Genomic DNA, 17257 nt, shown 5'->3' with positions numbered 1-17257 from the left:
TATTTCAGAGACGGGCACGCTGCGTTATATACATGGGTCTTAGGACGTTACGTTTTGCCGACACTTACGTACTACGTAACACACACTTACGTACTACGTAACACGCGCACAGCAGTTCGGAATTAGCAGTCACGCAAAACGCAACGATCACGGAATATTATATTTGTGCCCAGGACCAAAATAATGCTGTGCTAAACTATTATTATTTATTTACTCCGAATAATTCGGAACCGAAATATATTTGTGATCAAAAAATCGGATTATATTATCGCTGTTTGCCGTTTGAGGCTCTCTTCCGTTGCGAATGATACTACAAGGCACACGTTGTTACAAACGGAATTACGGGCGCGACAACAACAACAACAATTGGAATCGAGTGGCGGAGGGACAACAACAAATTGTATTGCGTTTGCGGCCGCGAATTTTTGATGACGTCGCCGTCTTCTAGGGCGTAAAAAGCAAAGCAAAGCAAACAATCGCGAAAAGCAAAGCGAAACGTGTAAACGGCGTAGAAGCGATAAAAGCGACTCAAATACGCAGCAGATAAAATACAATAAGAGAAAAAGTCACGAGAACTGCTGTTCAAATTCGGCATCTTTTTGCGAGTGTAGCAGTGGAGTGAGCGTGTGTGTGTGCGTGTGATTGGGAGAATAAAAAGGAATCGAACGGTAAATGCAGCGCCGCCGAAATGTCCAGCCTGACGCTAAACAACATGGTCAACGTGACGCAGCAGGACCTACACGATCTATTGGAAACTTTCGAAAAAAAGTCCTTCGAGGCGGCGGCCTTTGAGGAAGGAACGGCGGTAAGTTGAGCAATTGCGCTTCCGTGTGGGTGTGACATACATTTAGGCGCACGTGCACGTGCTGTCGCCGCAAAAACATACGAACTCACGCACACACACAGGCTGGCGGAAAGCTTGGCGTGCTAGTGTGCGTGGCGCCTACGTCGAGGCCACGTCATAATGTCCTGTCCTCCCATTGCTCTTATTCTTCTTTCCTTTCCTTTCTCTCCTCCTCTTCCTCTTCGTCTTCTTTTTGCCGCGCCCCAAAATACTCAGCCACTCAAAATGGCCGCCATTAAGCTTCCTGCGGGGAAATCGCATTTTCATGGAAATCAATAGGCGCTCAAACATGTCATTTGCTTAATGGTCTGCACCCGTGCAGGAGCAGGATTAGCTTTTCCATTTGGTGGTCAAGACCATTGGCAGGCCTCTATAAAAGATCACAACCCCTTATCTATCTTAGTTATAGAAGGTTACTTAACTGATCAGTTTCCATTTGGAATACATACATTTAGTAAAAAAAAACGTTTCTGGAATTTCACATCTTTTACGGTTGTTTGTGAGAGATTTGTAAAATTGTTGTCCGTCTAAGTTAAAGACTTTTCAATACTTTTTATATTTTGGAATCCAACTTGGTATCCCTACGTAATTTATGGATCGAAAAAATAAGTTATTCAAAAAGGCGTTTTTAAATAGATTCACTATATTTGCTTTGTCTAATTTCATTAACAAAAAATTAAACAGTCTTCAATACTTTTTATATTTTGTAATCCAACTTGGTATTCCTAACTAATTTATGGATCGAAAAAATAAATTATTCAAAAAGGCGTTTTTAAATAGTTTCACTATATTTGCTTTATCTAATTTCATTAACAAAAAATTAAACAGTCTTCAATACTTTTTATATTTTGTAATCCAACTTTGTATTCCACTAATTTATGGATCGAAAAAACAAATGATTCAAAAATATGTTTTTGAATAGTTTCACTATAAAGGATTGTCTTATTTCATTAAAAAACAATTTATTTGTTTTAAGCTCCAACAGAAATCACATTTAACTATTTAATTCATTGTTTATTAAGTTTCTTGATCTAGTTTATGAACGATACACTCTCTATAGTTAAAATGTAAAGTTCTGGACAGATTCTTGTCAAGTTAGGATTAAAAACCAAGCAAGTCGCATTATTTCTGGTTACTAAATCAGCCTTTAATAAATTAAGAAATCCCAACCAAGCAGGTTTTCCGAAACCGGAAAACTTTCCTTTATGGCTTTTGTTCTCGAATTGTTGCTGAAAGTCAATAGCAATGCGGTAATTAAAAGCGTAATGGCTTTTTTAAGGCCTGCTCCCGATTCACGCATTAATGTGCATTATTTTACCGGCACGCACTAGTGTTTAGCTTTTGTCTCTAGCTTTTCAGCACATCCTATCCAGCCCCTACCCGCCCTACTTTACCCCCTTGAATGTCACGCACGCCTCTTAATAGTCTAGTATGTAATGCCGTGTTATCGCCCGCTTAACCGGCAATAACACAGAATAACAATTGCGACGGCAACTTGGCAACAGCCGACTGGAATCGGAATCGGAATGGCTGTTCCGCTGCTCATTTGCATGCCAGTGAATATGGTGAATATCTAAGCCAAAAACCAGGCACCTGGAAACAGAGCGGGGAAAGCCAAGTGAAAACTTGGCACGTAACTCACGTTTCCGCGGCGATCTTGCATGGTGTTTGTTCAGTTGCAATCGGCACATATAGTTGATACACCTTTATCAAAGGGTTAATACTTTGTTGCAGTAGTTCAACGGTTGCGAAAGTGTGTTTTTATCTCACAATAGCAGCAGTCTTATCGCCCAGTTCGCTCCAAACAACCGGGCGCCAACCTTCGATTTGATTTTCCTTATCTGCCAGCGATTTGAAGGCACAAACAAAAAGCTACTGCCCCTTGATACAAAGCATTGCATTTTCGCTGGGGTACAAAGGGTGAATTATGTGTGCAGTTGTCTGTCTCTCTCAGTTTATTTCCCCGTCTCCCCAGGGTTCAGGGTTAGGTTTAGCCACACCGATTAGATTAGGCGCCCAGCCAACGGCACAGTATTTAAGCCAATGACGTAGGACGGCGATAACTTTTAAAGCTCCCAGGAGTATGAGAGGTCGTATCGGAACGTGTGCAAAAGTTCATTTTTCCAGTTAAAAGTATTCTGTAGAATCCAAAGGCCCTATTGACACTTGCTTGCCTTTGACTATCTGACTAAGTGTAAAGAACCCTGGTAAAAAAGGGTAAACCTTGCATGCCCCTTAAAAAAAATATATTTCGGAAAAAATTAAGCAAGTGTTATAATACAGAAAGAATCAAGAACTCGGAGAATTGTACATACCATTTGATACCCAATACAAACTATGTATATTTAATGTAACTGATTCATACGAATGTAAAAAGTATGCAAAATTACCCTATAAAGTCTTTTGTTAGTCATACGTTTTCATTTAAATGGATTTGATATGTTTTAAGAACTCACGTACTTCAGAAATGACTGAATCTTTCAAATTTTTCATGAAATGTTTGCAGTACTTAAATTGGAATAGGGAAATGTTTTAACCAACTTTTGCATTTCAAATAAGTTTTTATATAAATCTCCACAACCTTTTGTTAACTCTCCCTTAAATGAATTGAAAATATTTCCAAATCCAAAGTTCCATACTTGTTGTGCTCGTTCTCTTATCGGTACAAACAAAAACAAACCATTATAAATAGCTCGACTGGCACGTGACAGAAAAATATGCGCTTTAGATTACCAAGGGAACTGGCCTTATCAAGAACATTTTGAACGGTTTCCCAACCACAACCCAAATAAAAGACGAATGCAAGGTGGCAACTTACATCAAGATATGGAAATATTTAATATTCAACATCCATTCAAAAAAAATGACATTTATATTTGTAGGTTCAAAAAAAATACTTTCGTGTGTGTAGATTTGCTAAAAAAAAAAAATACATTTATATAGTCTCGCAGTAGACGCCGACCGATCGTTGGACAATTATTGTTTGTTTATCGCCTTAGAAGCCCTGGAAGCTCCGGCGAAACTCCTCCTCGAAATCGCCGTGGCCGAGATCGATCTTTTGGAAGTCGGTACAGCCCTCGCGATCCAGCTTGGCCTGGGCCCAAAGGATCAGCTTGATGAGGAACATCATCCTCGGCTCCATGGGCTCGTCCTTGTCCTTACCGTCCTCCATCTCCTGGCAGCGCAACATGGCTACATTTATTTCGCTAGCGACCTTCTGACGATAGGAATAGTACATCAACTCCCCATAGGGACTGTATTCCGGGCGATCGAAGGCCAGGAGTCCCATGGTGCGTTCCACCTCGTGGAAGTGTCTTGGGTCGACCTTCGAGAATCCCGCAGCCTTGCTTTGGGCGAACTTTAGGGCCTTCTCCATCTTCTGGTCCCTGATCATCTCGATCAGACGCAACTGTTGCATGTGGAAAAACACATAGTTGTCGGTCTCGAAGAGGCGCGGATAGATCCGTGTGGCCAGGTCCATGGCGTACTTGACCTGACCCACCCTCACCGCATCCTGGATCCTCAGTCGGTCCCCAATGGTGTTCATGTGAGGTCCCGGCGCCACGGACGCCTCGGTCATGAACCGCTTGGCGGCCTCTTGATAGCCCTCTAAATCAGGAATTAACATTAGTGCAGAAGAGAGCTGATTGGGTGGACCTCACCTGTCACCAGGTAGTTCATCACCAGGCGGTTCAGATCCGCCTGCCGGCACTGGAAGCTCATCATCCGGTGCGGCCACGAAGTCGATGGCTTATACTCGGCCATTCTGAATTGATCTAGTTTGATTAGGTACTGCAAATCGACGATGGTTTTGTTATTATAGTATATTGTTTATAGTACGCTTTCCTAAAACTGCAAGGAAAAGTATTTGACGTGATTTGAAACCATTTTTTAAAGTTTCTTAAAGAAAATACTGTGTTTGTGTTGCATTTTTGGTATCAAAGATCATTTTTACTCTTTATCTTCCTCCTAAATTATCGGTAAAATCATATTTAAAAATAAAAAGCTTTTGAATGTAGTTGTGTCTCATCTCATTTCTTTTGGTTCCCCGCTTGTGAGAGCTCTGCTCATCGCAAATGGGTCTACCGATTCAAATCTATCAACAATGTGCTGATCATTATATCACTTTTGTTTTCAGCTCGGTATATATAAGTTGTGCGCATTTGTTGTATTTATCGCAGGGTGATTTATTTTCATGACATGGCATTGAAAACTGTTGCAGATGCACAATGCATTGGTGTGTGTACTGGGCATTTGCATTTGTATTTAGTATCTGTGTGGGTGGGTGGGCCATCTGTCTGCTCGTGTGGGCGCCAAAAAGTGGATCCCCAGCCAAGCGAAAATGCCAAAAATAGCAGGAAGGCTTTTTCATTATAAATATCTCACTTTCGTAAACATTTTGGCAGAGCATCTTGTGTGTTTGCCGCTTTTGTTTTTATATTTATTTGCACAGTATGTGAAAAAAAACCCACCTGTTGTTATTTTTGTTGCTGCTGTCGTTGTCAATTGAAGATATTTGCAAAAATTTCACCTGCTAAAAAAAGGGAAAAGAAAAAGAGGTGGGTTAATTTGCGTTGCAGCAAAAGGGGCTCTGGAAAACCTACTATTTTTTGAATCGTGTTGGGGTACTGCAAGCTGATTCCTGGTGCTTTTGGCTTTGGCTTTATCCAACCAATTGGACCAAAAATCAGCCGCGAAGCGAGCGCTGCCTTCGGCGCCTGCTGGAACACTATTCTGGGCCCAGGAGCTGCAGGACCTGGACGCCAGCTACTCCTCCGCATTAATGTGTATCCGTATCCCGCTTGGCCCTTTCCAGTCTGCAGCTCGTCTTCCAGTCCCCGAGATTGCACTCGTTTTTGGGGGTTGCAACCCGTTCCAGGAACAGTGGAGCCGCTCTATAACATACCAAGGGGCAATAGGTATATTATGTACAGCACACGACCTTCTCACCTTTCCTGGTCGCCTGTTTTTGTTGGCAGCAGTCTGTGCCGTGGCCACGCCCCCACCAGTGCCCGCTTTCCACCGCCGCCCCCCGGAAAACGGATGCAGCTGCGCTGCAAGCCGAGCGGCGTCATTTGTGTGGGCGCTTTGGAAAACGCGGCACAGGCGCGCAGGAATCCCCGGAAGGGCGGAAGTGCGACGCCTTCCAGCGCAACAATTGCAACCCGAATGCGGCACAGTGGGACAAAACCACGAGGAATTGAATACATTTGAAGGGTAGTATCATTAATTAATAATTTTCGATCAGGAGTTTTGAGAAGATGATCTTTAGCAGTATAATTTCGGTTTTTAAAAACGTGGAACTTTTGGGAACATTTTAAGTAACTACATAATTTACCTTGAGTTTTATTATAATCTGTACAGTTCTAGAAATATATAATGACTTCATATAAATTGACAAGGTTCATGAGTTTGTTTTGATTGATTTTTAGTGTATGTACATATTATGGTATCATGTCAAGCATGCCAAAAACCATTATCCGATGACCTCAGTGTAGAAAGCTTTGAAAATAGAATTGCCATGATAGCAGGGTCAATTTATATTGTTTTTGTGTATATTAAATGAGGCAAAATATAAAAATAAATCGCTCAAATATCAATAAACCATTATATTTTCATATTGTATGAGAATAATATATTTATAAATCAGTTACTATGATTTTATTCAATATTTAAATATTAAACCATGCAGTCCATTTGTTTTTATCAGTTAATTGTAAGAAATAGTAACACTAACCAGAAATTTGAATCTAACTGAAGCCTCTTCGAATCTTTCCCACTGTGCTGTGGCGACTTTGGAAGCCTGCACCCTTTTATGGTGGCCTGTTGCACGTTGAACTTTGCGCCCACGCGTTTAGTGGCGCCTCCCCGCGCCGCCCCCTTTTCCCTGGGGGTGTGTGTGCGATGGCCAGCTGTTGCTGCAAGGTGCGTGGGTCGCACCACAGACACTTGTGCCAGGAACGCAGGACTGGAAGCAGGGCTTCTCTACGGACGTGGCTGTGGACGAAGGGCGGGAGGGTTGGCGGCCCGGAGGGGAAGTGCATCAGCATATCCGAAGTAATAGAAGAGCAGCTGCGCTTCCAGCTCTTATCGGGGATGCAGCAGCTTTCCGGGCGCATGTCCGGAACAGAGAGAGTCGCCGGCGAGTTCGATTTGATTAAGGGCCACTCCGATAAAAAGGGGTTCCAATGCTTCCAGTTCTGTATGGATGTTGCACCACTCGAACTGCAGTGGTGTGAAGCACCCTGCTGCTGGGAAACTTCTTGCGCATTCCGGACTAACTGCCTAGCATCCGGGGCCACCATGCCAGCATGATTAGAAGAAGGGCACGGGCACAGCCACATCGCAACTCACAACTCACAGCTACTTCTCCGATTTTCCACCAATGTGTGGTTTTCGGATGCTGCGGATTTGAGCCACCAACTTGGCATTCATGGGCGCCTGCTCGCTGACAGATAAAATCGATAATGTGCGAACTGGCAATGCCGCCTTAGTCAACTATTTGCAGGGAGTATTCGGGTTCGTCGGAATCGGTATCTCTGGGATGGGGATCGGCATTTGTTTGGTCTCATGCCCCGGGCAAAAAACGAGGGAAATATTAAGTTGTGTGTTTGAATGCAAAGGGACCACCAGGACCGCAGAAAATTTGTTCTGCTCGAAAATATATTTATATTATTGTATGGTATTTATTGATTTTAATTTGTGTACTTGTTGTATTGAGGCACTGGTAAAAAATTATAGGGACTATGTTGTTATTATAATGCGTTTTTTGATGATTACATCATTTTGAGTAACTCTACACTTATAGAGCTGTTGTAATCGGAAATTCTTTCTTAAAAACTCATATCCCTTCTCTGCTATCCCATGCTGATTTGGCCAAACTGAATCGATTATTCGAATGACCTTCTTTTCACATTACACTGAACTGTCTGATGGGAAATCAGAAAGCGAGAAAAGCGATCGGCGCCTCGAGGAAATCAATTCTGGTTGTGGGAACGACGATGTGCGTGTGTGTGGGCGAGGGAAATCTCTTCCTGACTGTCTGGCGAATAAATTAAGCAAATGATGAATAGATTTCTGAAATACCCCCTCATATGTATAATCCATTGTTCGTAACGCCCACTTGGCTGGATGTCACTTATTGCGCTCAATTATTGCCATTGCGATGTGTTTTATGTGCTTTATGTGGGGGTAGTAAGCAAACATCTTTGGGCTCTTCGACACGGCGAAAAACTTCCGGCTCAAACGTGTTTTTTAGACCCCTGGCTCCATCTGCACACGACATATCACCCACAAAGCGGTTTCAATGTCTTTCGAAAGTTGTTCCACACTGTCTCGAGTGTTTTTCACCCATGTGGTATTTATGCACTCTAGAGGAATAAAGCAAATCAACTGCACCGGCGATTTGCATATTAAAATGTCATTAATATCTCCTATTGATGTGGATGATATTGCATAAATTAAGAGAAATGCTGGTGGGTATCGCAAAGATTAGCTGAAATAATGGGTAAGAAAGAAAAGATGAAGAAAGAGGTTTTTATAAAAAAGAAACAAAAGAAAGAGACGAGTTTTATAAATCTTCTTTCCTAACCTATAAATACGGATTATATCTCTGGAACTAAGTATCTGAAAGTATTTCTCAAAGTCTTTAAGACGCGATATGCCCTAACTCAAAGAATCAAAGAAAACTGCTTGGTGATTTAAAACAAAGCTTTATTAGTTAACATATATGACAGGAAGTACAAATTTTTTTAACGGTAAACAAAAAATGGAACTCCTGGAATATTAAAAAAACTTTGCAGAACTGTACTGCCTTCGTATCCACCGCCTTGATTTGGAACCTGATCCCAATCCCGATTCAGAGTTTGAAACGTGGGCGCAACTTGTTTTCATATCTGGGGGTCTTTGAACGCCGACGAAAACAACAGCAAAGCGGCTCTGGAACAACACGCTGCACATTTTAAAGCGCAAGCATAAATCATGTAAACAAGAACAACGAGAATTAAACGCGGAACACCCCGTCATTTGGGTGTGGTCAGTGGCCCCAGTTTCGAGCCTTAGTTCGAGCACTGAATAATTCATTTTCATTCAAGAAAAGCCATTTCCCTGTCGCCGGCGGTTTGATGAATATGCAACGTGTGGGTTGCACAGGGGCCTCCTGCAGTTTTTCAGGTTGTTCATTTGCCGAAAAAAGCCTGGAGTCGAAGCAGCAGCTCGAGCTAATACAGTCGAAATAATGTAAGACGAACAAGTCTAGGCTCTTCAAAGCACTATTAATAGTAGGCAAAACAATGAAGAAATCAAAATTACATAGAGATTGGTGTGATCTCTTAAAGTTCAAGGTATAAAGTTACACTTACTAATTGATTCTTTGGTTCTGTTAGTCTAAAAGGTAAAACAAACTTGGATTAGCCCGTTTTTACGCTCATTTGTTAAATTAAAAGAAGATGTTAAGCGTAGAAAACGTATGGAAATTCGGAGGAAAAAGTATACTTTTAGTTTACAATGAAAGAGAAGTGGACTCTTAAAATATACTTTATATGTACCTATATGCAAATATGTATACCTATTTATAAATCAACCTTCAAAAAAAGAGTTATAAGTAAAGTATATAAATAGTATATTAATAGTATAGTACATATTATATTATAGTTTAATAGTGTAGTTATATAGTAATACAGTAAACTAGGATACAAATTGGTTACTACATTCATAACAAGTTATCCCTGATGAATGGTAATACAGTAAACTGGGATTCAAATTGGTTACACTTATAACAAGTTAACACCGATACCTGGTGAGAATGGAACTCTCTATAAGTCGGCGCTAAAGAAGGCGGACTGTACTCAGTGGGCGACCTCTCCACTCTTTTCTTTTGCTGGTTCCCTGTGCTTGGTCGAGTTGGTTCGGTTCGGTTGGTGGTTTTCTCGGTTCGATTGCACGAGTACGATGCGATTATTTTCAGCTGTGCGGTTGGTTTCTTGTCGCTGTCGCCGTTGTGCTGTGTGTTTTGTGTTTTTGTTCAGCTTTTTCAGCCTTTCTGTTTTATTTTCCGTTTATTTCTTGTTATTATTTTCCTTCTTTTTTGTGAGAGAAGAAAAGTGTGTCGCACTTTGCAGCTTCTGCTGGATTTCTGGTGGCCCAGCATCGGCAGAGTCTTTAAAATCCGGGTTTGTGAGGCAAGCTCGGCTTGCGAGCCAGCCTTCGGTTAAATTTCACTATTTGGGTCAACGATGATGCAAAGCGATAATGATAATGCTGATGATGATGGCCGCTTAATGATCACAACGCTCGCCAACTATTTCCACGCTGTAACTATTTCAGCGCGCGTCTGTTTGTTGTTTTTAAGTTTTACAGCGCCTTTGGAACAGGCGCTCAGTTTTTCAAGCAGCGCGGCTGCAGTTACAGTTGCAGTCGCTTACAAAGAAAACGCGGCAGCAACAACGAAACAACGGCAACAGAAGCAGTGAGCAAGCAGTTCGATGCACACACGGCAACAACAACAGTAACCGCTTTGTGCTCTTTGTGCTTGTGCTTTGTAACGGCAGCGTCTCCAACTTGGAGCTCACTCACACTCGCGCAGCATCGATGGGTTTTTTTTGTGTTTCGGCTCCCCATCTCTGTCGCTCGGCTCCCACTCTCATCTGACAAGCAGTGCTGGCAAAAGTAGCATACAAAAAAGCTATTACTTTTTTAAAACTAGCTAACAATAGTGGTAAAATAATAAACTTTAACAAGCTTTTAATTTATTAAAGGAAATTGTTATGCTTTCGTCTTTAAAATCGCAGTTCTAGTCTTCATTGTAAGCTACCTTCTAAACTAAACGCTTAGAAAGCGTATGGACCTATTGAGTTTGCATGCTACCTTGGTCGCCCAAAAAATATAATCTTATGCTCACCCCAAATTTGGTAAATTTTGCTGTGCAAGAAACGTATCTAAAAACTTAACAATTTTATTTTAAGATTAGGAGACGTGCAAACGATCTTAATTTACAAAAAAAAATTACTCATCCGACACGTACATATGACAGTTGGAACATTTAAAAAAAAACTGTTTCCCATTTGAAACCTTGTTAACTTTTTGATAACGTTGGAATAATTGTTTAAATAAACATATGTTTATTAAAAATGTATGCCACCTGCATATACATATGGTACATATATATTAAAATATCCCCTTTGAATAGTCAACAGTTCGTATGAGTGATACACTTTGAAGCCATGCCTTAGGAGTGTTACCTCTAAAATAGCGAAGTTTAGTTTTAGAAAATAGTCGAGTAGACAACACAGCTGGTCGAACCCTCGATATAACTGAGAGCAATAGTCAAATATACAGTAAATAAAACAAAAAGAGAGATTGGCGACTATTGCGATTTTGTTTTCAAAGAGAGTCTATACTTAACATTTTATATAATTTTAGATGGTTTGCTTATGCAATTTAAAGTGGGCAAAAAATACAAACAAATGCCATAAACAGTGGTTTGTTTTTGCGTCTTCCCGTCGGCATTTTGTTGGTAATTGTAATTGCGTTTTAGTTGTTTTGCTCGTTTGCTTCGCACTGAGCACTTGTGTGTGTTTAGTAGTTTTTCGCACGAACACACATACGCCCCACTAAGTTTTCATCGGGTTTGTTTTGCTCGCTGCTTCGCTTTTGTTGTTGCTGATTTTTGCGCAGCTTTGGTCTTTGTCTTTTTATAGTTTTCTTTTTTTCTATTTTGTTATTTGCACATTTCTCTTCGTGAGCTAAAAACCTGTTTCCTCAAGGTGTTTTTGCTTGTGCGATATGGATGTGGTTGTATTTTGTAGTTGTTATTATTTTTATGCTCTTATCTGGTTGTAGTTGTTTGTCTGGGACAGCTGGCTGGGGGCCACGCCCACCATCCGCCGCCACCGCCCCCTTTGCTGGCCTCTTTTTATTTTTAGCCGTCTAAACAACAACCTTTAGATAATTTGTCGATTATCACACAAAGAGGTTTAAGTTTGTATACGATTTTGACAAAATGTTTGATTAAAGTGAGTAGTAGAAAGGGGAAAGAATAGGCTCAAAGACCTAGTGATCCAATAAATTATAATATGTTTCAACTTCAAAGTAATTCTATAATATATTATACACACATATATCTGTTCCAAAGTTATGAGCTTAACGTTAATAGCCAATGAAATATAATCATTTTTCAAATATGAATCTCTTTAGCAGCCACAAGTTATGAATATTAAACAATTATCTAGATGCCTAATTGGTATTGTAACTTGGTCATTACTTCCCCCTCGCTTATCTCGTTTAACCCTTGAGTGGCAGATAGCCAGTCGAAGCCGTCCGATTCCAGATTCCAGTTCTCCTTCCCGGGAACGTTCAAGTTCCATTGAACTCGGGGTAGGAATGTCTATATACACACATTGAGAATGCATGAAAACCAGTTGCAGTCCGCGTTCTAATCTCGCTGCCCATTAAGACGCCGCGCCGGCATCGCTGATTTATGCAAACAATTGACTTTACACACCGCCCCGTCAAATACCTTAAATGTAGAAGTCTGATCGAAGTCACTGGGAACTGGGTACAGCCAGTTTAGGGTCACTGGTAAGGGGATAAGATCACAGACGACCTGGCAAATAAAACCCCTCGGTCCCCGTAATTAGTTAACCCTGGAATGACAGCCTAGAGTAGTAGGAAAACATCCAAAAGTTCCCATAGGTAATGATCTATAATATAGATAGTTTTTGGTGACTGATTAGGAGGTTTGTACCAAGTCCACCATACATATATGTATGCATCTTTGTATGAGACTAAAATGAATTTGATCCGGGGACTAAAATCTTGAGGTTTCGCTTGCCGTTGGACTCAATTACTCAGTCCAGTCGAGATAAACACTTCATTTAATTCTTTCTAAATATAGAAAATCATGAATTATTAAAAAAAGCTTTTAAGGCTGAAGCATATCTCTGGTTTAACTTGACTAACAACTCAAAAGGCTTGCGTTGCTCATTATACGAAATCCTTACTTTTTATTTTTTATAAATATAACTTAATGTAGCACTAAAAATCCCGATCCAAAATTCAACAGTTCTTTGACTCCTACAAAAATAAATTATTTCATGTTATCCCCATTGAAATACCATAAAATATACGCATCTACCTTGTTTAACTCTATGATAACTACTAAATAAAAGAGTTTTCATTAAGAGGGAGAATCAACCAGTAGCAATATATTATATAACTACAAATGATATACACTTTTTAAAAAAAGTCAGAAACTTAGATATAATTGGAATATTAGTACTATTCCTTAATGGATACAATTTTTCCAGCTCTGTTATTTCCAAAAAATAATAACTCCTTATTAATGTTATCGCGAACTTTGCTCTTCTTCCAGGAGTTTGACATCTCCAAGAAATGCGAATACCTGTTTAAGCTCGACTACAGCCTCATCGAGCTGGATAACACGAACGGACTGCTCAGTCCGCGCTATCCTGGCCGAATACTCATCCCAGAATGCGAGCACGGACACATGGCCAAGACGCTGGTGCCAGGGAACGGTCTGTTTGGGCCAGTTGGCGGCGGCCTACCAGGCGGAGGAGGTGGAGGAGGCTCCTCCGGAACCACCGCTACGGCCACGCCCCTGAACAGCAGTGCAGGAAGCACCGGAAGCGAGGGTGTGGGCATCCAGGCCTTTGTGACCTTTGCCAATCCCCTGCAGACGCAACAGCAGCAGCATCCCCTCCAGCAGCAATATCCCTCTCAGCAGCCACATCCCCTTCACCCGCAGTACCCCTCCCAGCAGCCACATCCTCTCCAGCAGCAGCAACAGCAGCCACCGCAACAGCAACCCCAGAACACGATCTACGAGGACCAGTACGATATCCAACGGATGCGGGAACTGGTGACGATGGCCAAGTACGCGCGATGCCGGCAAAGATTCGCCGTGCCCGTGATAATGTACCGCGGGAAGTACATCTGCCGGTCGGCCACCCTGTCCGTGATGCCGGAGACCTACGGCCGGAAGGTGGTGGACTATGCCTACGACTGTCTGAGTGGCGGCAACTACACGGCGCCAAACGGAGAGGAGAACGACGCCGACTCCACGGACGAGTCTCTGATCACCCACATGCACGACCAGGCGCAGTCACAGTTCAGCTACGACGAGGTCATCAAGAGTGACATCCAGCTACTCCACACGCTCAACGTCTCCACCATCGTGGACCTCATGGTCGAGAACCGCAAGATCAAATACTTTATGGCGTGAGTACATCTTGGGATAGTGAGTTCTAAGTACAAGAGTAATCCCACGATTTCATCTTACAGCGTTTCCTCATCTGAAAAGGCGGATCCGAACAAGCACTACAAGAGCTTTAATCTTCTATCCCTCCCGTATCCCGGCTGTGAGTTCTTCAAAAAGTTCCGGGACAACAATTACATGGCGCGGAACCTGCACTACAACTGGAAGCAGTCGTTCAACGATGCGAATATAAACATTCCCAACATGGGACCCGCTGCGGATATCGATGTGGTGTGGCCGGAGTACCGGGACTGGGATCTGGTGGCCATCACCCAGAACTACCTGAGGGCCACCCTCAAGTACGTGCAGGAGGAGAGCTCCGGCCTGCTGATCCACTGCATCAGCGGTTGGGATCGCACTCCGCTGTTCGTCTCCCTGGTCAGACTGTCGTTGTGGGCAGACGGACTCATCCATCAATCGCTGAACGCCATGCAAATGGCGTACTTCACACTGGCCTACGACTGGTACCTGTTTGGCCATCAACTGCCCGACCGCCTGAAACGGGGCGAGGACATCATGTTCTTCTGCTTCCATGTGCTCAAGTTCATCACGGACGAGGAGTACAGCATTGTGGAGCATCGGAAGCGCACCAAGACATCCAGCAGCAGCGGCAGCAGTGTCATAGTGATCAAATCCGACTGCTGCGACGATGAACCGCTCAAGGAGTGAGTATTGCCGGCTATTGCATTTGAATGGGTGTTTTATGAGTTGATTTGCCTTGCAGAGACTACATCCTGGCCTTCGATCAAGATAGCAACGACAGCTACTCAAACTGTTCCAACTGTGATATGTCCATAACAGATAACTTCTATGCCACCACGCCAGCGCAAGTCAATCCGCTGACCAGCAGGTCGCCCAACCCGAAGAGGTAAAAGGACATTTGCTGAAAGAAGAACCAAGCTAAAGTTCAATCCTCTCTTTCAGATCCAGAACCAGCCCCATTTCAGTGCCCGGATCAAATGCGCGGCAGAGACAGGAGTCCACATCCTCGAATGGCAGCTGGCAGGTGGTCACCGACACGGGCTCCATTGACTCCATGATGAACGGCAGCTACATGATGCGGTTTGTGGCCCAACAGGCGGCCGACGTTGGCGGCTCCTCGAACATTCCTCTGTACAATGGCGGCAATGGCTACCACTGCAGCACCAACACGGCATCGAGCGGCAGCGGGAGCGGAAGTGGGAGCAGCATCAGCAATGGCAGCTCAACGCACGGTTTTGCAAACGGTTCCTCCAAAGACCTGGGCGGCAGCACGATGGCCAGCAAGCAATGCATAAACTTGTGAGTTTAACGAAACCACCTTACTAACCCTAGTCGATCATAACTAATGTGACGAATTCATCCAACTTTTACAGACGAAAGCAACGCCTGAACGCAGTGCGCGCCATCTTCATACAAGCCTACGGCAAGACGATTGGACTGAAATTCAAGGAGGGCTCCTCCATGAACCTGGCCACGTTTATTGGCAACCTGGCGGACCAACTGTTCTGAGGAAGCAGCAGCAGCAGCTTTGACCGATTGTTAGTTTTTGTCGCCCACATTGTTTGTTTCTTGTTAAGTGCTGCGCTTTCCACCAACGACTGTATTTCGTATAGACCTGTTGAATTGCGTTCTTTAGTGACTGTTGACGATTGTGTAATGATAACTGATAACTGATAAGCATCGAACGAACCCGGCGGCTCCCGGACAACGTGCATAGTACAACTCCTGTCGCCCTCCTGTTGTCCTGTCCTGGCTAACCCGCTCTCCAGTTCTCTAGACTCTCCCGCGCCCAGCTCCTTGTTTGTTTAGTTGTTAGTTCTTCGAGGATGCAAAGCAAGCGAATTAATAATGCGATTCGGATTATACAATAGCCTTAAGTTGTAATTTATAGTAATGTATTTTTTAATAAACTTATGTGCATTTGATACGAAACCAAGTCAGATTTTCGGCGTAGAACGATTGGATCGTCGGATGGAAGCCAGTGGCAGGTGGTCGTCAAGGTCCAGTCGCTTCACCCGAACGCGACACTTTTTAATGTAGTATTTAGCGCTTTTAAGTGGCACGAAGCGGGGTTTGCCGGGCGATTTGGCGGCCGCACTAGCAGCGGCATCCGTGGGCTCTGTCTTGATTGCGACGTCCTTTGATCCATTGCTGACACCCTGGCCACCGCGCACATTGCTAATCACCATGTCCGACTTACTGGCATTTACGATCTTGGGAGTCGTGTGCGGCGTAATGCAGAATCCGTCCATCGCCAGGCGCATCAAAGTGTCGGCCGGGAGCTCCTTGACCCGTATTGCCTTAAGGAACTCGTCGTACTCGCTCTGGGCCGCCGCCTGCTCCTTGGGGCCCATGGTGTGGGTTGCCTTCTCCACGCGCTCCTGCTGCAGGATGAGGTCCAGCACCTCCACCTCCAAGCGCCGGCGTTCCAACACCGAAAGAGATTCTAGGAAGGGCAGCTGGCCGAGGAAGAAGTCCTGGCACTTGGTCCGCGGCACAACCGGTTGTTTCTCCGCATGCATCCGACAGTGCACATCGACCACCACCCGCCACAAGGGATCGGGGATCTGACCTTTGGCCTTGGCCAGGGCTTCGGTGAGCGAGATCAGTTTCCTCCACCGACACTGCAGTTCACTCACGGAGAACGGAGCTTTCAGCTCGACGCCCTCGTAGCTCTGATTAAAGGTCTTGGCCACCTGCCCCCATCCCCAGGAGTCGTAGTCCTCGTCCTTTTGGGCTCCTTCCCATCTGAAGAGGAAGGGGTACTTGCAGAGCAGCTCCATGAGCACCAGATCGTTCAGAACGACCTGGCCCTTGGAGTTCGTGTTGGATATGTTGATCTCCATTTGGGGAATGTTGGTGTGGCTCCCCGTCTCCTCAGCGCTGTCAGTGCTCATGTTGAAACTACAGGGTAAGAAGGAATATCATTATTTTTAGATAGCTTTATGTTTTTCAGCGGTTCTCACGCCTTAAGTAATGCTGTTCCTCTGATGTACAGTATAATCTTTTTCTTGTCCCCCAATTCACCACATTGTCCGCAACAGAAGTGGATTTATTAGATATAGTAGGCTTAATTAAATTTATTTACAATTTTTTTTGGGAAATGCAAGCCAAACTAGCAGAGATGGCAGTTGTTTGAAAAACAGCAATCGATATTC

At 43.5% G+C, this 17257-nt stretch overlaps 3 protein-coding genes across 4 annotated transcripts; 1 reads left to right on the top strand and 2 right to left on the bottom strand.

Annotated features, from left to right (window-relative positions):
• The first annotated feature begins 121 nt into the window (after positions 1 to 121).
• Positions 122 to 16031, top strand: LOC119552044 (myotubularin-related protein 14). The gene is made up of 6 exons (XM_037861787.1): positions 122 to 805; positions 13215 to 14080; positions 14144 to 14782; positions 14842 to 14985; positions 15042 to 15398; positions 15473 to 16031. Exons 1-6 carry the CDS (start codon positions 689 to 691, stop codon positions 15606 to 15608), a joined length of 2259 nt encoding a protein of 752 aa, XP_037717715.1. The 5' UTR covers positions 122 to 688; the 3' UTR covers positions 15609 to 16031.
• Positions 3664 to 5634, bottom strand: LOC119552048 (glucose-induced degradation protein 8 homolog). Of its 2 annotated transcripts, none has more exons than XM_037861792.1 (4): positions 5449 to 5634; positions 5317 to 5378; positions 4507 to 4696; positions 3664 to 4453 (listed from the first exon to the last, which is right to left on the bottom strand). In XM_037861792.1, exons 3-4 carry the CDS (start codon positions 4607 to 4609, stop codon positions 3840 to 3842), a joined length of 717 nt encoding a protein of 238 aa, XP_037717720.1. In that variant the 5' UTR covers positions 4610 to 4696; positions 5317 to 5378; positions 5449 to 5634; the 3' UTR covers positions 3664 to 3839. The 2 variants fall into 2 exon arrangements, with proteins under 2 accessions (XP_037717720.1, XP_037717719.1); XM_037861791.1 differs by having other exon boundaries at positions 4507 to 4636.
• Positions 15960 to 17223, bottom strand: LOC119552046. The gene is made up of 2 exons (XM_037861789.1): positions 17068 to 17223; positions 15960 to 17003 (listed from the first exon to the last, which is right to left on the bottom strand). Exon 2 carries the CDS (start codon positions 16994 to 16996, stop codon positions 16037 to 16039), a length of 960 nt encoding a protein of 319 aa, XP_037717717.1. The 5' UTR covers positions 16997 to 17003; positions 17068 to 17223; the 3' UTR covers positions 15960 to 16036.
• Between the last annotated feature and the right edge of the window lie 34 nt (positions 17224 to 17257).

The sequence above is a fragment of the Drosophila subpulchrella genome, chromosome 2R (assembly GCF_014743375.2).
Source record: "Drosophila subpulchrella strain 33 F10 #4 breed RU33 chromosome 2R, RU_Dsub_v1.1 Primary Assembly, whole genome shotgun sequence".
In the NCBI taxonomy this organism is placed as follows: domain Eukaryota; kingdom Metazoa; phylum Arthropoda; class Insecta; order Diptera; family Drosophilidae; genus Drosophila; species Drosophila subpulchrella.
The sequence above is the reverse complement of the archived record's forward strand: the minus strand, read 5'-3'. Positions and strand labels throughout refer to the sequence as shown.

Excerpts from the sequence above, each read along its gene's own strand:
- LOC119552048 (XM_037861792.1), bottom strand. The coding sequence starts at position 4,609 with ATGGCCGAGTATAAGCCATCGACTTCGTGGCCGCACCGGATGATGAGC. Across the intron at positions 4,454-4,506 it reads GATGAACTACCTGGTGACAG|AGGGCTATCAAGAGGCCGCC; the intron begins GTGAGGTCCACC and ends TTCCTGATTTAG.
- LOC119552046 (XM_037861789.1), bottom strand. The coding sequence starts at position 16,996 with ATGAGCACTGACAGCGCTGAGGAGACGGGGAGCCACACCAACATTCCC.
- LOC119552044 (XM_037861787.1), top strand. The coding sequence starts at position 689 with ATGTCCAGCCTGACGCTAAACAACATGGTCAACGTGACGCAGCAGGAC. Across the intron at positions 14,081-14,143 it reads AAGATCAAATACTTTATGGC|CGTTTCCTCATCTGAAAAGG; the intron begins GTGAGTACATCT and ends TTCATCTTACAG. Across the intron at positions 14,783-14,841 it reads GACGATGAACCGCTCAAGGA|AGACTACATCCTGGCCTTCG; the intron begins GTGAGTATTGCC and ends TTTGCCTTGCAG.